Source organism: Annulohypoxylon maeteangense, assembly GCF_022496945.1.
Source record: "Annulohypoxylon maeteangense strain CBS 123835 unplaced genomic scaffold GGS22scaffold_4, whole genome shotgun sequence".
NCBI classification, from domain to species: domain Eukaryota; kingdom Fungi; phylum Ascomycota; class Sordariomycetes; order Xylariales; family Hypoxylaceae; genus Annulohypoxylon; species Annulohypoxylon maeteangense.
In genome coordinates, this window is record NW_025953251.1 from 1182285 (window position 1) to 1205410 (window position 23126).

The 23126-nt window shown below is 46.9% G+C and overlaps 7 protein-coding genes across 7 annotated transcripts; 5 read left to right on the top strand and 2 right to left on the bottom strand.

Annotated features, from left to right (window-relative positions):
• Nucleotides 1–3173: 3173 nt before the first annotated feature.
• GGS22DRAFT_157088 (uncharacterized protein) lies at nucleotides 3174–4290 on the top strand. The gene is made up of 2 exons (XM_047960449.1): nucleotides 3174–3631; nucleotides 3713–4290. Exons 1-2 carry the CDS (start codon nucleotides 3276–3278, stop codon nucleotides 4230–4232), a joined length of 876 nt encoding a protein of 291 aa, XP_047821239.1. The 5' UTR covers nucleotides 3174–3275; the 3' UTR covers nucleotides 4233–4290.
• Nucleotides 4291–4336: 46 nt separating this feature from the next.
• On the bottom strand, nucleotides 4337–7520 carry GGS22DRAFT_157089 (WD40-repeat-containing domain protein). The gene is made up of 5 exons (XM_047960450.1): nucleotides 6817–7520; nucleotides 6593–6674; nucleotides 5624–6521; nucleotides 5101–5568; nucleotides 4337–5051 (listed from the first exon to the last, which is right to left on the bottom strand). The coding sequence occupies exons 1-5, from the start codon at nucleotides 6935–6937 to the stop codon at nucleotides 4824–4826; spliced, it is 1797 nt and encodes a 598-aa protein (XP_047821240.1). The 5' UTR covers nucleotides 6938–7520; the 3' UTR covers nucleotides 4337–4823.
• Nucleotides 7521–12908: 5388 nt separating this feature from the next.
• GGS22DRAFT_157097 (uncharacterized protein) lies at nucleotides 12909–14376 on the top strand. The gene is made up of 3 exons (XM_047960451.1): nucleotides 12909–13638; nucleotides 13703–13822; nucleotides 13881–14376. Exons 1-3 carry the CDS (start codon nucleotides 13374–13376, stop codon nucleotides 14303–14305), a joined length of 810 nt encoding a protein of 269 aa, XP_047821241.1. The 5' UTR covers nucleotides 12909–13373; the 3' UTR covers nucleotides 14306–14376.
• Nucleotides 14377–15083: 707 nt separating this feature from the next.
• Nucleotides 15084–17368, top strand: GGS22DRAFT_157099 (C-5 sterol desaturase). The gene is made up of 2 exons (XM_047960452.1): nucleotides 15084–15987; nucleotides 16050–17368. The coding sequence occupies exons 1-2, from the start codon at nucleotides 15740–15742 to the stop codon at nucleotides 16834–16836; spliced, it is 1035 nt and encodes a 344-aa protein (XP_047821242.1). The 5' UTR covers nucleotides 15084–15739; the 3' UTR covers nucleotides 16837–17368.
• Nucleotides 17369–17820: 452 nt separating this feature from the next.
• Nucleotides 17821–19183, bottom strand: GGS22DRAFT_157100 (protein precursor). The gene has a single exon (XM_047960453.1). It carries the CDS (start codon nucleotides 18750–18752, stop codon nucleotides 18387–18389), a length of 366 nt encoding a protein of 121 aa, XP_047821243.1. The 5' UTR covers nucleotides 18753–19183; the 3' UTR covers nucleotides 17821–18386.
• A 142-nt stretch (nucleotides 19184–19325) lies between these two features.
• GGS22DRAFT_109112 (60S ribosomal protein L28) lies at nucleotides 19326–20901 on the top strand. Its single transcript, XM_047957886.1, has 5 exons — nucleotides 19326–19562; nucleotides 19639–19733; nucleotides 19803–19826; nucleotides 19906–20030; nucleotides 20211–20901. Exons 1-5 carry the CDS (start codon nucleotides 19508–19510, stop codon nucleotides 20380–20382), a joined length of 471 nt encoding a protein of 156 aa, XP_047821244.1. The 5' UTR covers nucleotides 19326–19507; the 3' UTR covers nucleotides 20383–20901.
• Nucleotides 20902–21656: 755 nt separating this feature from the next.
• On the top strand, nucleotides 21657–22994 carry GGS22DRAFT_178538 (malate dehydrogenase; the record flags this gene model as incomplete). Its single annotated transcript, XM_047963586.1, has 7 exons — nucleotides 21657–21669; nucleotides 21735–21766; nucleotides 21828–21938; nucleotides 21998–22085; nucleotides 22139–22601; nucleotides 22653–22797; nucleotides 22854–22994. 7 exons carry the CDS (start codon nucleotides 21657–21659, stop codon nucleotides 22992–22994), a joined length of 993 nt encoding a protein of 330 aa, XP_047821245.1.
• Between the last annotated feature and the right edge of the window lie 132 nt (nucleotides 22995–23126).

A 23126-nucleotide genomic window follows, 5' to 3' on the forward strand; every position in this document is an offset into this window, starting at 1 on the left:
CAAGGACCGAGTTTAGTCAATAGTTAGGCAAAAATAGTATCCAGATACTATTCAAGGCTTTCAGTGATTAGTCCTGAATATGTTCTAGTCCCTAGCTTCTTCCTAACTCCTCCCTCCATATGTCCCCGAAATGGCTATCCATCTCTGCCCATATGTCGAGAAAACCTAAGAAATACTTTTCGACCTCGACCTCAGTAGGTGTTGTGGGATTGTCCCTGTTCTTACGCTCTACTCCCTTAAGACCCAATAACAGATACCCGACACCGACTAAAATGTTGTTCTTGTACTCTAGCCCCTTGAAGTTTGACGCTTGATCCTATCCTCATGTTCGAATGTCGAATACCAGTCGCTTATAGATGCCTCTATTTCTTTAGAACCCCTATTATTCTGAAATGCCGAACGGTAGTCACGGTTGATGATTGCGACCCATTCCACGACAGCGGATCTCTTCTTCTTCAGCATTCCCCTTACAGGCCTTCCTGCCATTCAAGCATGTCGATTCCCTTTATCCACATCTAATGCAATCGATGAGCGACCGGTCACAGTCCTAGTTCGAGAGGTTGTCGTGCCTTTTTTTATGGGAATTTATCGAAGATACTGGGTGGTGGAACGGAGGGATCTTTGGGTCCAACCCCTCTTAGGCCTGTCGATGCCATATATTCGTTCCAATTTCGCATCGGAGATATCCTAGATGGGGTCCTGGTCTAGGGATGTTTCGTTCCAGTGGCATAGTTAGGAGTTATTATTCTTGCGCTCGAGTATTTCGGAATAAGTTTCTCTGGTGATTTTTCGCAAGCTAGTTCCATGACAGTTCTGGTAAATATGATGCTTCATGATATGCTTCCATGAATAAGAGTCGCATGCGCCTCTTATATGGCCGGCAAAAGGTCTGCATATGGATAGTGGTTTGTTCTTACGCTCTACTCCCTTGGACTGGACTGATTTTTATGCTCGTCTGAGAGTTATGAAAGTCGATTTCTGTACATTTTAATTAGCAATCGTGGATTCACGTCTGGGTAGAAGGATTAAAATACCAACTAAGCCCTGATATTCCCTTTGTTCTCCTAGGGTGACTCTTGCTCGCAGGTAGTAAGGCATCGCGGATAAAATTGTCTTCGGGAGGGTACGATAGAGGCATATGCCTTAGGACACAGTATATGGAATTATTATGTAGGTAAGAGCATCTCATATCTTAAAAATGGTGAGGCTGATTGCTGATAATGGTGTAGGGTGTACAATAAGTAAACTTGGCTACCTCGTTCGATGTAAATTTGATAGGTTAAGATGATGTACAATCCAAGGTTGGGTCGATCTTAATGGGCTCGGGAATGAAAAGGCCGTACAGATGGAGATAGATTGCCAGTTACGTTGAGAAATGTGAGCGTTCTTTCTAGTCACTCTTAATCATTCCGCCACCCATCTTAATAGCGCACAAAGAGTTCCTCCCTTGTCGTCAGCATAGGCAAGTCGATGCGATTACCCAATATCTTAATGTACGTTAACGATTTGCGGTCGAGAGTGGATGTTCTTTTCTCTATTTTGAGGTCAGGAAAGATGACGAAGCTTTCTGTAAATGAGTTAGTAGATAGGTAGATATTCGCCTCCTACCAAAAAATTACTTACTGTTCATCCCACCACCTGCCAATGAAACTTCGCAATCACTCAACGTCGGTACCCTCAGAGTTTCTCTAGGAATGTTAGAGTCGCAGTACAGTTATTACCAAATTTTATGCTGTATTTATCAGTGGGTTTAGTGTTCTCTGGTATATACTTGAGGTATCGCGAGACTCATTGATGTCCGTATTCTACCCTTTGGGCCAGGCAGGTAGTCAACTCACAGGTGACCTTGGATGGATTTTGAGTCTCGCACCTCGTCCTTTCCCAACCCAGGACTCTCTCTTCCCCTTTTTCATATTTTACCTTTTCCTTTTGGGGTCCTTCCATGTTTGTATTCCTAGGTGGATCGTACATAGGTGGTAGATACCGGTCTGAAACCGTCGTCGAAGCTATGTGATACTTCTATGAGACGCGCGGTAGCTATAACATATATACGTTCTGGGGAGTAGCGATCTGAAATTCTATCGCATTAGAAGGAGCTTTTTCACATATTGAATAGTGTGACCTGGAGCCCAAAGAGTGTTTCGACATCACGATGCTTATTGATACCTGTAGCACTGAAACCCAAGGAATATGGTTACGGATGAAGGAAGCCGTTAGCTAAAATATTGAATCAGGTAGTGGAAAGGCAGTGAAGGTGTATGTATGTATGAGCGGAACCAAAATTCGAAGCAAGCCTCGATCATGGATAGGATGTTCCGCATCGAAAGGTTCGATGCTTTTGAGCGATGGAAAGAAAGAAACAATATTTCTGAAAAAAAAAAAATGAAAAAAAGAAAGAACAAGTCCCAAGAACCCGTCTCGAACCCTCAACGAATGTCGATATACCAGCTTCGATCCCGTACATGTGGAGATTCGCGTGGTCTCCGCCCGACTACCAACTGAGCTAAGTGATCCTAATAGGTCCTTGAGGAATTGTTATGATGTGTATCCTTCTTTAGATATATAACCTTACTGTCAATGCTCATACATTTGGGCTGACCCACCTTCATATTTTGTTCCTGTTCTGTCGTCACCCACCAACCCACATCAGACAATCGTGCCTTGAGCTATCCACGGATACTGGGACAATGCCTTGATTAATTTGTAGATACCTTCGTCGTCCTGTCGGCAATTACATTACAAACACAATAGGGTCTCCTCAGTCTAGGAACATCCTTTAGACGTACTGTTTAATAAAACGTAGAGCTATCCATGTGTTTCTCGCTGCTTGAGAAGATTATTAGTCGTGAACTATGGTTCTCAGTCTCGTTATAGGTCTTTAGAGGTTTATAATATGATAATTATTGTAACATCGGCTAGATATTGACTTTGTGGCCGTATTAAAAAACATAATTCGTAGTATCTACGCGAGTTGAAAGCCCATGAAGTTACTACAAGATGAATCGAAGTCGTCGGCGTCAAACGGTAGCCGATATCTTTAAAGGGGCTGAGACTGGCTTTGTGCAACGACAAGGTTATTGTCCAATCAAATAGCATTATCTCAGAGACCCACTCACACCCGTACAATCTAACCACGCTATCCAAACAGTCTGACATCCCACCTTCTACGCACCACAATCCGACCGTCTAACCAAATTTACAAGCCTTTCAACAAAAAGCTTCACAACCTCCGTCCACCACAACCAACATCTCCCCCCAACCCCACGAACGATGTAATGCCACCAGCACCCCTACCGCAAAGCAGCGCCGCCGGCGCCGCCGAAAACCCCAGCAATGAATACGAAGAAGCGCTCGAAAAGCTGCAGCCGCTGCAGCCCGTTCTCCGGGGCTTCAACCACCGCAACCGGAACCAGCACCGGCGCTCTGCGTGGTGGGCCCCGTACGGGATGTTGCGGCGGCACGTTGATAAGCTGATAGACTCGCTGCTCGAATTATCTACTGCCGCTATCGCGGCCGCCAAGTTGAAGAACAAGAAGCGCAAGCGCAGCGACGACAGCGGCGCCCGCGCCGAGAGGAAGACGCGCGATCACGTGCGGTGGGTGCGGGATGTGTTGGTTCCGAGATGTTATCTGTGCGTTGATCCTGTATCCGACGTCTAGCCATCTAGGCGTTATGTATCTTATATATGCGGTTTGCTGATACGTTAGAAAAGCGCCTTCTCGCAGCTGACGGCAGACAACCAGTTCGCGACGCTAGGCGTAGTACTGCTCAGCGCACTGGCGCAGGTGAACGCAGTGTGCGTTCGGCTGGTGGGAGAGGCTGTGGTGGAAGGCGGGGAAGGAGACGGTGGCGCATTGCGAGTGGCTGATAACGCCAAAGCCATTGCGGAGTCCAGCAGCTCAAGTAGTAAACTCCCGCAATCTGAGAAAGGAGGCGCCGTGATCTCGCGAGACGAAGTTGCGAGAGCTGAGAAGTTGCGGAAGAAGGACGGTCTACTGAAAGAGGGAAGAGGTTCGGCTAAACCCGCTGCTGCCCTTGATAATGCTAGAAAGGATATGGACCGCAACGATGGCGCCACATCTACGGAGATACAAGAGAGTACAATACCTAAAAGCAAAACGAAGGAAGTGGACGATACGTCTAGCAAGGAGGTATCAAAGCCAGCCAAAAAGAAAAAGAAGACCAAGAAACGCGGCGACGAATTTGACAATCTCTTCAAAGGCTTATTCTAAGCTGAACACTAGGTAGCCAAGAATACCAATACCAATACATAGAGCATATATACCTACATATATTACGGTGCTTCCATACCCTAGCAAAAAATGTCCAAGAAGCGTTTTTGAATTTATCACGCTGATTCCATTACTAGCAAAAAATCTTTGAGCAATACTAATGACATAGGCTACACGTTTGTTTGTTCTTAACAATGGAGATTAAAACCGCGCCTTCTAAGCCTCGCCAGCCTATGGAGACCGTTACAAAAAAAAGATTTTGCCCCGTTCTCTCCAAGTACACCTCATATCCACACCTTCATAATCGTCCGAGGAGCGTGCCTTCGCTTTGACAGTGGCAATAAGACCCGAAGGCTACGTTAAATCATATTTCAGGCGAATTAGAGCCCTCCTGAGCCCTAAGGATAACTAAATACTAAAACCTATCCCTCCTACATATGCGGGGGTCATCATCTATGGCGAAACCGGGTCATCGAAGCCCATGATTGAATTCATTAAAGTGGAGAGATCTTCCAGGGCAATATTCTCTTCTCCGGGGTCCGACGGCTCTATCTGAGCTAGAGATTGTTTAGCCGTCGCCGCTGTTTCCTCTTAAGATATCGACCGATACGACCAGATACGCGCTCTCATGTCGCCAGACCCAGTTGCAAAGTAACCACCCGTCGGGCTAGGAGCTACGGAGATGACCGAGTTCTTATGGCCTTGGAGCATCAGTTGAGTAAAGCCTGTTCGGGGATCCCAGAATTGGACACCACGATCTTTAGAGCCCGACATGACCCAGTTAGCATCGGGGGTGAGAGCAACACTAAGTACAAAGTCCTAATTTTGTTAGCATGGTGGATTATGGGAAGACGATTTAGAGACTTACTCGGTGACCCTCAAATGTCTTCACACATCGGCCGCCCTTAGGTCCGGGGTTCGACACGCCTCGGGGGGTCGATAATTCCCACATCTTGATAGTCTTGTCCAGACTGCCACTCACAAGGTCCTTCCCGTTAGGAGAGAAGGCAACAGAATAAACGCTATCTTTATGGCCTTCAGGACCTTCGAGGCGCTCAAGAAGGTATCCCTGTTGAATATCCCAGACGCGGACACTCTTGTCTAGCGAACCAGCAGCAACATATTTCGTATCTGGCGAAATTGCGACGGTCGTAACGCCATCTTCAATAGAGAGGGTAAGCATGTTGGTACCGTGTTCAATGTCCCAAAGTCGAACAGTTCTGTCGCCACTTCCGGATGCAATCGTTCGTCCGTCTCGTGCGAAATCTAGAGAGTAGATGTCTTGCTCGTGACCGGCAAAGGTGTTCCGAATCGTACGATTGGCGATATCCCAGACCTATTTCATTTAGTAAAATAGTCAAGTATACAAAAATAGAAGGAAGCTGACTTACACGAATAAGCTTGTCCTCCGCTCCAGTAGCTAGATACTTGCCATCGGGACTGAAACAGACGCTTCGAATATACAGGTCTCCGGAGATGTCGACATTCTCATCCTGTAGGACACAAACCTTTTCTCCGGTGGCAACATCGTAAATCTGAGCGGATCTGTTGCAACCAGTTGCGACATATTTGCCATCGTGACTAAATCTCACACAACACACAACACTTTCGTGGTTAAGTGTGTGAACTAGATCAACGTCGAGCATACGAGGAACATGCTGGTTGAAGATAACAAACCAATCATCCCTAGTTTTTTTGACGTGTGCCGGAAGACGCTCTACATCTAAGTCGCCAAGGGCGTTGTTGACCATCGGGCCAGGGTGGGGAGGGATAGCTCTGTGGTCGGGGGTCGGGTGGTTCGCAACCTGTGGTGATGCTCCGGGTCCAGCATATGGCATCGGGGTGTTAATCTGCGGTGTAGCAGGTCCGCCAGCTGGAGGCCTACCGATGCCGCGCTTTCCCGGCCCGGGCGAAGCAGTACTCTGAGGAGGTTGACCAGGAAACCCGTTAGGAGCCGGGCCTTGGTAGGGCTGCTGGAAAGGGGGCTGTTGCGAAGGGGGCGGAGGAGGTGGAGGTGGTCCTTGGAGTCCCGGAGGCGGCTGTGGCATCTGATGTTGAGGTCCAGGAGGAGCCTGATCCTGGGGAGTGGGCTGTGGAGGGAGTCCACCACCTTGACCTCCCTGGCCGGTCATGATACCACTAAAAAGATTGTTGCCCATGCCAATCGAAGGAGGTGGAGGACCTGCCGATGGACCACCATGTTGAGGGGGCCCAGGTAGAGCGGCTTGAGGGGCACCTCCTCGTGCGGCTTCGAGTTGACGACGAAGTATGACCATCTCCTCCTCATACCTATAGTGACAGGGGTTAGGAACATGCTCCAATCATTATTTCTTAGAATAGATCTTGTAAGATTTACTGACTTTGCTTTGATATTCATGTGCTGTTGCTCTAATTGATAGACTTTCTCACGAATGAGTTGAGCTTCTTGGACTTGCTGCTGGACTAACGATGTGTTAGTATATCATCGCATGGAAATGCTAGACTCAAATAGTAAATAGTTGATGGGTTGGATTAAGCGCAACCAGCAATTACAGATATTTCTTTGCGTCTACCAACATATGGGATTATTTTGTATGGGACTTACTCTGCTGTTCACATCCTTCATTTATACGGACTTGGTTGTCAAATTCAGTTCGGATTTGATCAAGCAGCTCATTGAGACGCGCCGCATTTTGCGGTATGCCGCGGTGTTGATACATAGACATCGTGAGATAATGATACTACGGCGCAGATGATTTTATCGCGAGATGAAAGAGGTTAATTATATTAACACGGATGCGGTGTCGCGTTTATCGCGATCGTATTCGTTATATTCGTGTATAGATCGTGGGCGAAGCGTCGCGTAATGTTTCAACCCTTTCGGTAGGCTCCCTGCAGCTCCTATTCGACTTTAGACGCGAGGAATCTCCCACCCACACAACCCAATTGCACGAGCGAGACGAGACTTAGCCTGGTCTCGTCAAACAGTGGGCATAGTCGTGTGGAGGGAAAAGATGACGATGTAGTTACCGAAACTATTGAAGGCGCAATCGTGTAAATCGTAAATGATGGATTTTGTCCTTGTCGCGATAGGTTACGATGTTGTTATTGTTATGGGGCAACTAAGATGAGGCTGCACGATAAGCTTAGTTGGTGTTGAGGAAACAAAAACAGATGAAGAAAAAAAGAAGGGATGGTAGAGAGAAGAGGAGACCCAAGGTTGGTAATACTCAGATTTGTTTGACCAGGGCCTGGGGGCTAGGCTAGGCACGAGCTGGATTAAGAACCATGACCTGTCTTGCCTGTTATGTGGAAAGGTGGAAAGTATGTCTGATGGCTGTGGTGGGTTCGGGCGACGGACCCATGCAATGCACGGATTGTGAGGATGTTGCAAGGGGGTTGCAGAGACAACGGGCCAATGTACACAATCCACTTCGGTACTACATCACAGGTTCCTTTTTTTTTAGTTTCTTTTTTTCAAACTCTCCAGATAGTAACGGATTTTTACCTTTTACGGTACAGCTTATTTTTTTTTTAGCGGATGCCGGGTTAAGGCTACCTGCATGGAAGTGGGGACATGGGGGATCCATTGGCTAGCAGGAAAGGGAAACCAAGGTCCCTAAAACTAGGATGGGTACGCGCCTAAGAAGTACAAGCTACCTGCCGCCGCACACCTGTGGGTTGGGAAGTTTGTGGAATTGTGGATATCGCGATTTCACGGAGGAACTGGGGCGCGCACGCTGCCAAGAGACTAAACTAGGTACGCAGATGGCCCCCACCTAGCCGAAGTTGGTAAGCGTAGTGGGTTAGGTACACTGGCAAAAACATCGGTACATAATAGCGTACATACAGTACTAACTCACCTACATCCACTTCCACACGCACACGGTAGTACATAATACATAGACATGGAATTGAACGGTGCGGCTTGGCTTCTACTGCAATGCAAATGTATGAAGACAATTTTTGGGATCCATCGATGTGTTGCATCGTCTCAGCGCCTCCTTTTGTGCTTGCGCTACGTGTCTGCAGTATGCTGCATGTGTGTATGTAGTATGTATGTACCTAGGTAATCCGGAACCTTGCCACAAGGTACATTTGCATTTGTACGGGAAAGAAGACTACTGTACGTGCTGCTTTCCCGAGGTTGGATGACAGGGGAGCAATAGGGAAGGAGAGAGCCAGCAACAGATCCAGCTCGGGACAGGATGTAAGAAATTATGGAAACTGGTCGGTGAGTAAACGGCTGGCGTGAGCCCAGCTTACAGCTTAGAGCAAGGTACCCAAATACGTTAGAAAGCTTCAGCTTTTTAAGCGTGACCACTTGTTCCCCCACCTTTTCGAAGTACCTAGTACAAAATCACGCATTTTGCGGCAATGCTACTGTACCTATGTACTTATCGTATCTAAGGTTGAATCTTGATCGGAGGCCTACCTTACTTAGGTATCCTTTAGGCAGGCTACGAAGCTTCAAGGTTCCATCATTTGGTTCCTAGAGTACATAGCTAGGGTTGCTTTATTAGGTAGTTGGAACTCTAGTCGTTCTTCACAACCCGCAGATCAAACATCTATTAGCCATTAGAATAGACCGGTGTAAATATAAAGAGCAATAATACGCAAGATTAAGAGACCTACTCGTTAGCCTGCATATTACAGTTGGAAGACCTAAGTTGAGACCGACCTTTGACAGCAACTTTTAAAGGCGCATGAAACTGCAAGTAATATTGCTGTTCATCTAAGTAAGTAGTCAGGTGACTAGCAATACAGCGTAGTTATCTAAACAGATACTAGAGAATATGAGGGAATAATTGCGATACGTCTTCACTCGATAAGGTGGCTTAAGTTATGACGTTAGCGTAATCAATTGTTTCGCCTTTATAGAAATGCAATTGTAAGATGTACAATAGAATTGTCATCATCGGCACCACTAGAAATAGCTAGAATGTTACATGAAACTCTAAAGTCTCATTGGTTGAAAGTCGTTATTGATTCAGCCAATCAATGTTAAACATAAGGTTATGTAGGTTCCGGGCATTCCCGCACTTTCGGGTATAAGTTAACCCCAGTGCCACGGCATGGCGTCTTCATAGCCGGTACCTATCTCCAATATAAATTTACCGTCCAACTCAGCTCCACAAAACGGACGGCGTCTGGGCTGCGCAACTAGGTTTTATCGGGTCATGACTCGTCTCCATTGTAATAAAACGGGGTGGTGTTAAATTCGGCAAAATCCTTTGAAGGAAACCTCGCTTGTACGGCAGGCGGACGACGGGTAGAAATCACGTCGCATAAGGAAAATTAAATCTACACATATCTTGATTATACATTTTCGCAAAAGGCAATGATGAACATGTTGACGTTGCAATATCTAATTGTCTAGCAGCTTAGACAAAGCAAGGTACATTTCTATGACATGCAAAGTTTCGTCATAATAAATATTTGGCAACACTCATCAACGTACATGTTGCCATCAATGATAAAAATAATCATGAAGCACTCGATCTAGAGTCCTAAGCTGAAGCTTTCGTCTCGTCTCATTGACCTTTTCAATAACTACGTATTAAAATATTTTATACAATAGCTACCTACCTAGGTATGCATCGCAAGATTCGCCTATACTTGCCGTTTGATCTATAAAAGTTTTAATTCGTATACTTACACACATAGTATTCACTAATCACTAGACTAGCTAAATATAAATACGCTATGTCGCAATTTACTAGGTGCCACATGGCAGTAAAAGAAGCTTACGAATCAATGGCAATTGTCTTATACCTATAAAGCTCGACCTAGCTTAGTTCCTACTACGAAGCACATCAATGTGACCTCGGGCAAGAAGGCTTGGCTTGTTGGTGCGTTTATAGGAACCTTGAGTTGTACGCGTAATACTATAATGCTAGATGCTAGATCAGGCGGATGAACGTTACAGTATGTTGGGACTATCTACTCAAGCTTTAAGCTCTTAAGTCTTACGCCGGCCGCATGAAGCCAAAGCGATATTCCAGCGGGCAAGTCAAAAAGTACTAACTACGAAAGAAATATTGAAGCATAAAATAACTCTAACCCAAATATGAGTAGAATGTCTTTAGGTAATCGTAGTATAGCAAAGTCGATAAGTCATATACTACAAGGTAGGTATCGATAGTATTCTGTGGATTTAAATAGTCCCGGGAGCACCTATCACCAAAAACATAGTTGTATTAACCCTGTCACATTCAAGATCCCACCTATAGGATATATCCGAGTGTCAAATAGCCAGCAGCCTAGAACTATTGGAAACGTCATATATCAAGTAGATTATCCCCGACGACCGAACCCCGGATTCTTGCCTACAAGGTACATATTCATCTTGGGCTGCATGAGCGCGGGTATAAGCCGCTTCGCAGATTACTACATCTACCCGAATTCCACGGAACCTTCAATGTTCCCCCTCAATATATTACCGGGCATTACATCCAGCGTCTTACGTGCGACGAGCGATGTACCAATGTATGTCATCAATGATTATCTGACTCCTGCAGCATCAAATGCCTTGCATGAGAATCCCGAGTGTTTGGCCAAGTTGATCCTCTTGTCCAGCCTGATGGTACGTAGGTACCGACCCAGGAAGTAATTCGGTCCTTCACCAACACCAGAACACGTCGTCTTGATTCTTCCATCCTTTTGTTTACAGCAAGCAACATGACCATATCTTATCCGGAAGATAAAACTCCGTCATCCCTTCGTCGTCGTCGTCGACCTACCTATAAGGTAGGCGAAAGCGCTATCACCCGGCCCGATGCATAAACTCACGGCTATCCACATCTTCTAAGAATCAGCTTGACCCGAACCCATTTCCCCCACCCACCACCGACGGTTGATACGTGATACCTTTGGCGAACAGCGGCTAATTAGGGAATGAGTCAGCCGCCACATGGACTCTGAAACTGTAAACTTTCCGATGCAAGCGACTAGTGAGATAGGCGTACGTTAATAGAGGTCATAGAATAAACTTCATGGAGGTAAGACTGATTGGTTCTCCACCTTCAAGCCGTTATGTTATCGGATCTTGCTCTGTGGCACCAGACTTCCCGAGCGCCGTTTCAAACGGACGTACACGCGCGTGGCCTAGCTAATAAACAGGGAAAGATGCGAGATGATGATGAATTAAGCTCTGAGAGATGTGAGAGCTTAAAGTGCCCCCCGCAGTGTCCGTGAGATCCAAATTCTAATCCCATCGGGATCGAAAAAACTTGGGTTTATTCCTAGGCTTATTTTAACGAAGCTTGGATCCCAGCCCTTTACCTTTGGCAAGCCACTCATTGACGCCCTGTTTGCCATGAACCGGAGTGTCGGTCTCTATTGCTACCGAGTATGTGGCGAACTCGACGATGGCGTCACTGTGCTTGCATTAGCTCACATATTGCTTATTTCAGGGCTTGATAGAGAGTTAAGTAAAAAGCGAGATTCCCGATGATCAGACTCCCTCGGATGAAATACTATCGTGACATGGCCGAGAGTAACTAGTCGAAGAGGAATACCAATGACCTGCCCTCGATTGCGCTCTCGAAGAGCTTCGTCAAGGAAATTTGAGCATCGGTTACAATGACTCGGCAACATTGCTTCAAATGCGCATGGGATTTAAGAACTCGAATTCAGCCTCTCGACGATTCTATACCATGAATCTTCGTGCGCCAATGTCATCTTAGGGGAATTGGTGTATTCGACTCATTGTGATGGCTCCTCTTGACGATATATTATTAACTCGTAAGTTGAACGAATCCCCTTTTGATTAGAATGAAGAGGGTTGGGGGGCCTCCTTTTTTGGACGATCACCAGTGAGGCTAAAAATTGGTAGAGGTTTTGAGATTGAGATGCCTTATCGTACGTTGCGTCAAACCATAGTGGTCAGTCGGGTTACGCCTATCGTATGATGGTCAAAGTCGAGACAACAACGATTGTCCAGAACCCCACTAGGGCTGATTGCTGAAAACATGGCTCAGTTATATTGCCGGAATGACATCTTTCGACATTTGAAGCGGATTGATGTGGATGTAGGTTTAGAATCCAAGATTAGGCCTATCTAGCCAAAACCAGGTACCTAGCATACGGTTCTTAGTTGCGTATTGGTTCCTTCCAGTTGGGTCCTTCAAAGTGTGGGTTGGCATTTGGTCCCTGAACTACGACATTGAGCCGCAAACCTTACAGTGGTAATACTTCCCTTCCAATTGGATGATCAACTGACAACTAAAATCGGAAGTTACCACCTATTACCTACCTGCCTACCTATGTACTATATTCCTACACTCTTATCAGTGATTGCTAGTTCACAATGGATTCACGATGCATCTTCATCTTCTGGGCGCACGTAATTAATAACACGACGAAGAACTATTCTCTGAGAATTCCATAAGTGGAGTTTTCATAACCCTTGCAATTACATAATTCATAATCGCTTAATCCTGACGTTTCGAGACCAAGCTGAAACAAGACTCATTCCACTAACAACGATCCCCTAGTTCTGATCTGTTCATCTTGAAAATCAAAGACTGGAGAAGGAGATTTGAATCAATTACCTTCATGACATTGCGTATTTGAGCCTCTCTAAACTGCGATCAAGTTTGTATTATTACTTACTCGACTATCTTTAGTATTTAATGGCTGATAATTATCGCATATCTGACTGTTCATTATTCGTATACTGTAACCAGTAAAAAGCTTCAGTACAATTTCATGAGTTTCATACCCCCTGCCACATGACGCCCTAGGAGACCCTTCTACTCTAATTCTTGCCCAAGAATGGCAACATACCCCTGAAACCCGCGCTCTTCTTGGTCTTAAGCGCGACCATGATACATTTTGAAGCGTGCTGAGACACTGATGCTGTAACATTCGTGATGGATAACTGAATCTTTCGCGAATTGCCAATCAACGATGATCCTCCACACGTATCGAGGATCGTTTCGTGGATTATGCTTGGCGCGCAACTCGTAGCGACTTGCTATGACCTATTGACCCTGGACGGGGCTGAAGAAAGGCATTCCCTTTTATTCGTGACCATCTCGCCCATAATCTTCTTCCTCTTCTTGTGTGGCGATTCCGTCCTATGTAGGGTGTAATTCTTACCATTTGTTTCGTTTCTTCGTTGCACCTGGTGTGCTTTATTAATTCTGCTCAATCAAAATGGGGAAGTCGTATCGCTCAGTCACTTTAGACACTCTAGATGAGGAGCCTTTCCTTGCTAAGGAGGAAGGACTAGATGAGAGGTGGACAGAAGCCAGAGACATCGAGTCAATACCAACTCGGTTGCGAAAGTTAAGCCCGAATTGGGCTTGGCTATGCCATGCCGTTCTTTTATCGATCTCCTTGACATTTTTCGCCTTATCCTTCTGCACGAAGACTTCTAAAATAACAGACTCTGACTATACGAAGAAATACTCGTCATGGTGTAAGTTGAAGAGAGAGAGAGAGACTGTTTAACTAAGCGAGCTGAAAGCTAACACTGTAAACAGCACCCGCCGCTAGCGCAGTAAAGTATGAGACACAGCACTTCGATCTGCCCGCAATAGCAAAAGGCCCTTTCATTGGCAAGGGCGATGACGTGGATGCGAGGTGGGATGAGATTTCAGCCAGTAAGTCGAAATATGTTGAATGGAATATGAGTGGCATGGAGGCTAACATCAATACCAGTTGGGGACACAATGATATCTCGGGAAGAGATGATAAATCTTGGTCTAAACCCCGACGTCTCTCTGGCCATCACCGATCCGAATGGAAAACCGGGTTATCGAGTCGCTGTCGAGGTGTTCCACCAATTACACTGCTTGAATCTGTTACGACAGAACGTCTATAAAGACTACTATTCGCCTCTAGGAGGGGACACATCTGCGCCTCCGCCGGATCTAACGGGTCATCTCGATCACTGCATTGACGCGCTGCGACAATTCGTCATGTGCCAGGGCGACATTGGCGTATTCAGTTTCCACTTTCCATTCAACGATGGTGACCCGTGGCCTAACTACAGCACACCGCATACTTGCAGAAACTTCGATAGCATTCGGCAATGGGCTGTCGATCACACTGTGCCGAGGGGACCAGACGAGCCTGAGCACTGATAAATTCCTTTCTAGAAGAGACTTATATATAGCGGATTACTTTTTGATTGAGCAAAGCTTTGTTAAACCCACATATGAGACCTGGCGTGAAAATGAAAATCTTCTGTCGTGTTATGTCAGACCTGTCGGACAGCTCCATTAGCGCAAAGCCGTGAATTTGTGGATGACATCGTAAGAATATTCCAATGTTGGCTTTTAGATTGTAAGCACTGTACTTAGTAGAATGAGTCGGGATTGGTTCTCGATTCGAAGAGTGAGCTGTTCCAAAATTATATGAAAATCGTCAAGCTCACACCGTTGCTTAGCTGACTCACAGTCTCGTGGAATTTCGTAGGCTGTTGCATGTAAATAACTTCATTAAAAGACAATGACTTCTGGCCGAATCGGTAAAGATCTGACTCTCGGCGCCCGACGGAGATCATTCAGGGCCGAGTCTACCGGGCTTCGATCGGTAGAAGGTCGGCTGTACAGGAGTAATTAGTGCGTCAATCTCCACGTGTTGGATCATATTGAATACGAATACGAGGCCGCATTGGGTAAAGAACGGTTCGATGCGGGAATGAAAAGTGGGGTTTCTTACATTTCCTCCTTATCAGATCGCGGACGATGAGCCGATTTGTAGCGCGTTTGTGGCAGTCACGTAACCCAAAAAGGTTTAAACCAACCATTACGTAGGGAGTCTAATGAGAAAAAAAAATAAGTTACCGCTACTCTTTTGCAGAACTAGAAAGAGCCCGGGGTCTTGGAGAACTTGGACAAACCGGAAGGTACATGCTCCCCGGATAGTTGAGATTCCAGTGGTGTCATGCTTCTGGCGAATCAGAAGTTAACTTGCGCTATGCACATCGACTCCTATTTCCCTCCTATTCCACCTTCCCACCTTTTCCACCTATTCCAGAATGTCTGGCATGTCAAGTTCGTTACCGATATGACATCTCGACAGTTGATATCCCTGCTCGCCTGAATGGGACGATGTAATTGAAGGATGGTTCGACGGTTACAATAAATAAAAGCAGAAATAGTCCCCTCGAATCTAGCATTATCTTTCCCACTTACATCCTCAGCACTGAGATCCGAGTCTTAAGGCGTTGCACTGGGCGATAGTTGCATCCGCTTATCGGTGTTTAAGTTTATCGATTGCCAGCTCTAGCTCTAGTCAGGCACGAAGGGACCCTTGCCCCCATCGACTCTCCCCCCTGGCTCCGATAATCCAATCTAAACTCCGAGTCCAAAAGAAATATTCCCCAATTGACAGGACGGACGCCGCGCGACTCGCGAAATTGCATAGACTTATTCCCTGACTTTAGAGGATCATAGCAAATTTGTTTTTAAAAACAATTGCGCCCGACACACTCCTTGGACTTCCTCTCGTTCGCTCATCGTCCTTCATTCTCAGTATCGCGTCTCAATTGTTCGCCTTCCAATCCTTTCATCATGGATGTCGTGCTCGAACTCACCGACACCTTCATAGCCGACTATGTCTACGCCTGGGCGCACCCGGCGAAGTCAATTCCCTCTTCTTTCTTAGAAACCAGCAACACCACAATCCAGGAATTGTCATCATGGCAGTTCAAGACAGTGAACCCTTACTTCCATGTCGATCCTACTAAATACGCTTATATGAGCGCATGGAATAGGGATAACATATATCGACAATTCACAACCCTATTCCTAATTACCTGGTTCGTCACCGCCCCCCTTTTCAGTGTATGATCGATGTTCGATACTAATTCGATACTCATAGGATTTTCGGTTTCGTCCTATACTTCTCATTCGCCACACTTTCATACCTCTTCGTCTTTGACAAAAAAACGACGCAGCATCCGAAGTACCTCAAGCACCAGATGTGGCTCGAGATCAAGCAGGCGATGCAGTCTATGCCTGGCATGTCTGCTCTGACTGTTCCCTTCTGGCTTATGGACGTCCGTGGCTACACCCGACTTTACGACACTCCTGCTGACGGGCCTGGAATGTGGTACGAAATCTTGCAGTACCCCTTTTTCATCCTGTTCACAGACGCCTGCATCTACCTGATCCACCGTGGCCTTCACCATCCGTTGATCTACAAGCGTCTTCACAAGCCACACCACAAGTGGATCATGCCCACCCCCTATGCCTCGCACGCCTTCCACCCTGTCGACGGCTGGGCGCAGTCTCTCCCCTACCACGTCTTCCCTCTGCTCTTCCCCCTTAACAAGTTCGCATCTGTCGGTCTGTTCGTCTTCGTCAACTTCTGGACCATCATGATCCACGACGGCGAGTACGTGGCCAACAGCCCCGTCATCAACGGCGCCGCCTGCCACACCATGCACCACCTGTACTTCAACTACAACTACGGCCAGTACACCACTTTCTGGGACCGTCTCGGCCACAGCTACCGCAAGCCCGACGAGGGCCTGTTCCAGAAGGAGCAGAAGATGAGCGACGACCAGTGGAAGAAGCAGGTCAAGGAGATGGAGAAGATGGTCAAGGAAGTCGAGGGCGAAGACGACCGCACCTACGACCCTGCCGGCGTCAAGAAGAACAACTAGACTCTTCTCGTCGCCACATTTTTCAAAAAGCACCCGTTTTTCTTCTCTCTCCTAGCATCTATGCATCCTAGGATCGGCCGCGAGCGCGGCCGAACGAAAAGACGTCTCGTCCTGTGATGCCGTCGACGGAACGAGGCGTTTGGCGGTTGAGATTGGGCGGGCTTAATTAGAGGAGGTCGGACATATTAGAAGATCACGGGCAGAATGAATGCTGGGGCCCGCCCTTAATGACGGCGTTCCGGGTGCTGCATTGATTGGTATGCCATTATCCATCGTTATTTGCTTTTCCCCTCGATCCGTTGCTATTTAGAAAAAAGAAAGATATCTTCGAGACGAAATGGGAGATTGGTTTCGTTGATGGAAGATGAGGCGACTCACTCTCTTTCTCTCTCGTGTTTCTTGTCGATGGAAGATGAGGAATATGGGATGCTGAAAATGTGTATGTATGGACGGATGGATCAATGGATGGATAATGGATAGTATAAAACAAACAGATTTAATGGCTAAATAAAACCTAATGTTTTCTAAGCAATATTGGCTTTTGATCTTTCTGTGTGCATGGCTTCCGTCTTTAAATGTCTAGAGAGATGTGGATTGGGTTTGTGGCTGCATTTAACACGAGTAATTGACGGCCTTGGGAGGTCTGATTAGGTTGGTCTTGGGTTCTGATGTATTATATCTTGTCTAAACTGTGTACAAGTATAACCTCGGGCGATAATTGCGCTCGACTGTGATGCTCTTTTCGGAATTTCAAAGTCTTGCTTCCGTAGCTAGGTCTCAGGGATATATCACCGCTTACATTGTGTTTAGAAAGGACGATACACGACATCGTCATTGTGTGAGTGTTACGCATGACATGAAATCGTACGTAGGATACAGGGGCAAGTTGATCAGGGATCTGGTTGATCTATATGTTAGAACACCCAAAGTATACCAGAACCTGAATGCTTATAACTTTAGTACACCACATGAAGGCTAGCCACATTGCTGGGAGATTTTATCATTGAATTCAGATAAGAAAACTGTCATGGGTATGTATGTAGTAGGTAGATTTTGAACGATCCATTATCGTCCTCGCCTCCTATAGCCGCTCTCCGCAACTATACTATGTATATAATCTCCCAAGGGTTTCAATTGCAATTGTAAGCCCCGATTCCCTTCCCATTACGCCCGATTGTACGATGTCGATAACCTGCTTCAGTTCGAGTTGCCGAGTGCCCAAAGGCGATAAAAAGCCACCCAGTCTTGCCAACGAGTAGTCCGTGTCCGTAAACGCCATGCCGCTGAGATGTTAAAGGAAAATGCGAATGTTTGTCGCGGAGAATATGGTCGGTCCGTCGCTTACGCCTAGTCCCATCCGCCTAACCGTCTCCCGTCCTCCATATCCATATTCACGCTGACAACCAACCTGCCAGCCCGAGATCCATTCCCTATCAAATACACCCATGTACACTACCCATCTGCGTAGGTATACACACAACCTCCCGCGACGACCCACGCATATAATCCGAGTCTAGAGTTTGTAATTTGCGTATTCTTCGCGCAAAACCTCACGAAAAGCTAACGAACTTAGGATCCTTAGGGCGCCCATCCGCGCCGATGCCGTTCGCGCTGAAGCGCTGCTCCATGTAGACGCGGCGGGCTTCGTCGAACTGGAGACGGCGCTTCTTCATGATGGCGAGGATCTGGGTTTTGGCTTCGTCGTCGAGACCGGCGCGGCCGTCGCCGCCGCTCACGTTGGCGCCGAGGTCGAAGGTGCTGCTCGAGAGGCCGGCTTCGATGTCGCCTGCGAAGGAGCCGGGCACGCGCAGGTACCGCTGGTTGCGGAAGAGGGGGATCCAGTAGTTGCGCGTTAGGTAGAGGATCGTGCCGACGACGAGGGAGGCGAAGGTTATGGAGTAGAGGAGGTAGCCCATTTTTTCGGTTGGTGTGTGTCTTGTTTCTTGGGAGCGTTTGGTGGTGGTGTTTGAGGGTGAGGGGTGGCGAATGAGAATCGTGAGACAGTCGCCGGATTGAGGCAGCCGAGTGGTTCGAGTAGATAGGAGCCAACAGCAAAGAGGAGGGTTCAAGAAAAAAGACACAAGGGAAGGCGAAGGAAGAAGATAGTGAATGAATCAATAATGGCAATTGCAGAAGTAGAATAGAATGGAATGGTTAGGTATGGTATCGTGATTTACAGATAAGCCATCGGAACAGACGGCCTTCTTTCGCAGACTTGCAGTGATGAAAGTCGAGTTTGAAGATGTTCTAGTGGATGGAAGTGGATCCGTTTAAGTGTCCGTCTCACTGAACTGACCTGACTGACGACAACCCGTCCGCTCCTGGAGTCCTAATGGTAGAATATTACCGATTCAGGTTAAGTAGGGTCTGTGCACATTGCGTCGTCGCGTTTTTAAGTGGATGCCCCCCGAGATTTGCTTACACAGCCTCTCGTACTACCATATAAGTACCTATGTATCTTTAATGCCATGAACACCTCCGAGTCATATGCATAAATGAATTAGGTTTATGCAGATTATATAAAAAGAAGCTAGTACGAATTTAGCTAATTAAGCGACTCCCACACTTGGGCAATTGCGCTGTGAACTTTTCGAATTCGCCAAAGTCATAGAACAATCGAACCGAAATTTACCATTCTTGCGATTCTCCGAATTTCTAGATCTCATACAAGATGGCCGTCACCGCTAGCAACCTCGTCTCCGCCGACCTCATCTGGGAGATCTCCCGTGAGTCCCGAGCCTCGATTGCGATCCCGATTAATGGGGTATAAATTGGAGACTGATAGATATGTGTTATATGTAGGAAGCAACAACTCCTACCTCGTCAAGAGAAAGGAGGCTGGTGGTGTCCAGTTCTCTCGGGATCCTCTTAACCTGGTGAACAAGAACAGCCGCAAGGTAAGATTTCATTACAAATTCCAAGAAATATTGAAACATTTAAGAGTATATATGCTAACATGAAGCTAGTATGCCGGTTTCCTGAACGACAAGGTATGAATAGATCGATCCGAGCGATGACTCGATATGAGCCGACACCGATGAGATTTGGGACTTACAATTGGAAAATTAGGCTATTGGCGTCCAGCCCGCCGAGAAGAACGGTGTCAAGGTCATCAGCAAGAAGGAGTCCGCTTCGCTGAAGCCCGCCAAGTCTACGACCGAGGTTGTCCACAGCGGTGGCCAAACCACACGAAAGTCAGTTACCCCCAAGTACCTTCATATCGGGTAGAATGGCGTAAAAAGATGGTCTATGGCTATACCTATGCCAAGTTATGGCAATGGTAGCTAGTATAGGTCACCTCTATTACCTAATTCTGCCTAAGATGTGGTTGGATCGCATAGGATATTGGTCTATTAACACGCGCAACTCTATAGGATCTACAAGACCGTCGCCAACAAGGCCGCCGCCGGTGGTTACCGAGCTGACCTCCGCGAAGCCGCCGTTGCCCGTGTCTCCGCTATCCGCCGATCCCAGAAGGAGCCCAAGCCTACCCCCGAGTCCAAGCCCCGAGGCGCAAAGGCCAAGAAGGCCGCTGCTGAGTCGTAAGCTTTACATAGGGGAAGCAAGAATGCCGACGAGGATTGGGCGACTACTGCTAGGGAATGACGGCTAGGGAATGAGCATATGCATTTAATTGCTCGGTAGTCAGCCCGAACCTCAACAGTGTTCAAATAATACATGCATTGAAAAGAAAGGAGCCACAGATTTTGCGTGATTTCGAACATATCCCGCATACTTCAAACGACGAATTTTGCAGAGGAAGTAGGCTGAGATAATTACAGTCTAATATGGCAGGGCTACCCGGAGAATCCTGGTTTTGCGGCGTCACGAAAGGGTGTGTGTGACAGCAGCCAAGCTTATTCGTATGATACGGCTACCTTGAGTGATTTTATTCCTACATCCTCCTACATTCCCCAGTACTTATCGCAGGCCAGGGGTGAGTCGGGAGGTCTCATACATGTAAGTGAGAAGTAAATTGCCCTTCATCGTCGGTCTTTTTTCCTAGAGTCCTTAAAAGAGCCAAAAAGGTATTAAACGTGAATGATTTCCCTTTTAGCCCGTCCGACCTTGCCCGATTCCGCCGAAAGGTGAACCTCGGGAAATGGGTGTGATGTAAGTTCGGATATGTTGCGGTACGCAATATAATGAATTCCGTAGAATAGCCTCGGGTAGGGGAATCGATAGGTATGTAGGTGGGCATCTGATAAATAATGGATACTTATACCTATACTTACCTACCTTGAGGGATGATGTAAAACGACGCGATCTAAGAGAGTTATTTTATGGGCAAGTCCCAATGAGACGATAAGACGTTAAGGTTGTTAGGATTCTGGAGTAATGCAATTGGCATCATTGGACAAGGCGCTTGCCTATGTCGGTAGAGAAGGCATAGAAAGTTAACTGACTTGCATGTGGTTTCAGCGGAAGGTACATTCCCATAGCGAGATGGTGGGGTTCCGCCAAACATTAAACCGCATGAAAGCTAATGTGGATTCCCTAGCGCTTTCCAACATCATGTCCCCCCTCTGCCCCGCCTTGTTCTTTGCGTATCAACTCAACTCTCTTCTAATTTCGTCACCCTAGAAAGTCCGTCTTCAAACAAGCCAAGAGGTAGATACCTAAACTTCCGACGTATAAAGCTCGGGTTTGTAGTCCATTTCTATCTTCACAACTTCATCTACAAAAATACCTCTATCTCCTCCATCAATCCTACGAATAAACATATATCTATACCTTGTTAAAGAGAAAATAACTGAGATCTAGATCCTTGTCTTAGTCCCTCACAACTTTTACCCCACCTCGAAATCTAAACCGACACCATGGTCAAAGCCGGTATGAAACTTAACAATTCCGAGTTGAAGAATGAATAGAGAACCATGTTATTGATGAGATATTAGTTGTTGCTGGTGCCTCTGGCGGTATTGGACAGGTTTGTTGCCATCTAAGACCCGTAGTAGTCGAAGGAAGAGCTTAAAACTAATGCCGAACAGCCCCTGTCCCTCCTTCTGAAGCTCTCCCCCCTTGTCGACGAACTCGCCCTCTACGATGTCGTCAACACTCCCGGTGTCGCAACCGATCTTTCCCACATCTCCTCCACTGCTGTAAGCAAACAATCCCGACAAAAACCGATGATATAATAAGAATCTAATAAAAGTCGTAGAAAGTAACAGGCTACCTACCTAAGGAAGATGGCGGAAAAGCCGCCTTCAAGGATGCCGACATCATTGTCATTCCTGCCGGCATTCCCCGTGAGTATTTTAAACTACCTATAAATTGGCGCAAAAATAGCTCATCAAGATAGGTAAACCCGGCATGACCCGTGACGACCTGTTCAACATCAACGCCGGAATCGTCAAGAGTCTGATTGAGATTGCTGCCGAGGTGGCTCCTAATGCCTTCATCCTCGTCATCTCTAACCCCGTTAACTCGACCGTTCCTATCGCGGCCGAGGTTCTAAAGGCTAAGGGTGTTTTCAACCCCCAGAAGCTGTTCGGTGTCACCACTCTCGACATCGTCCGTGCTGAGACCTTCGTCGCTGAGATTGGAGGTAAGAAGACAGGCTCTGAACTGACCGTCCCCGTCATTGGCGGTCACTCCGGCGAGACTATTGTCCCTCTATTCAGCAAGATCAGCCCTAGTGTAGCGATCCCGGATGACAAGTACGATGCCCTTGTCAACCGTGTTCAGTTTGGTGGTGATGAGGTCGTTAAGGCCAAGGACGGTGCTGGCTCCGCCACATTGTCCATGGCCTTTGCTGGATTCCGGTAAGATCTATTATACCTATTCTCTAGGGGTGAAGGCTAACCGTTCTTTAGTTTTGCGGAGAAGGTATTGAAGGCGGTTAAGGGTGAGAAGGGTCTTGTCGAGCCCAGCTTCGTCTACCTACCTGGTGTGCCAGGTGGTGAGGAGATCAAGAAGGCCACTGGCTTGGACTTCTTCTCTGCCCCCGTCGAACTCGGAGTAAGTTTCTAATCCATCGAGAAGCTTGATAAAAAATTGTGCTAATCATTCCATAGCCCAACGGTGTCGAGAAGGTCACCAACCCCTTGGCTGGTATCACCGAAAAGGAGAAGAAGTTGGTGGAGGTGGCCGTCGAGGGCCTAAAGGGCAACATCGAGAAGGGCATTACCTTTGCCCACAACCCCCCTCAAAAGTAATTACCCCCCTGATTTATTTTGGATGATCTGCCTGGCCCTACGAGGCCTTCGGCATGACTGTTATTGCGATGTGCTTTACCACGAAACACTTTGCCCATGGGGTTCGGCGTGGTTTATAGACAAAGTCAACAA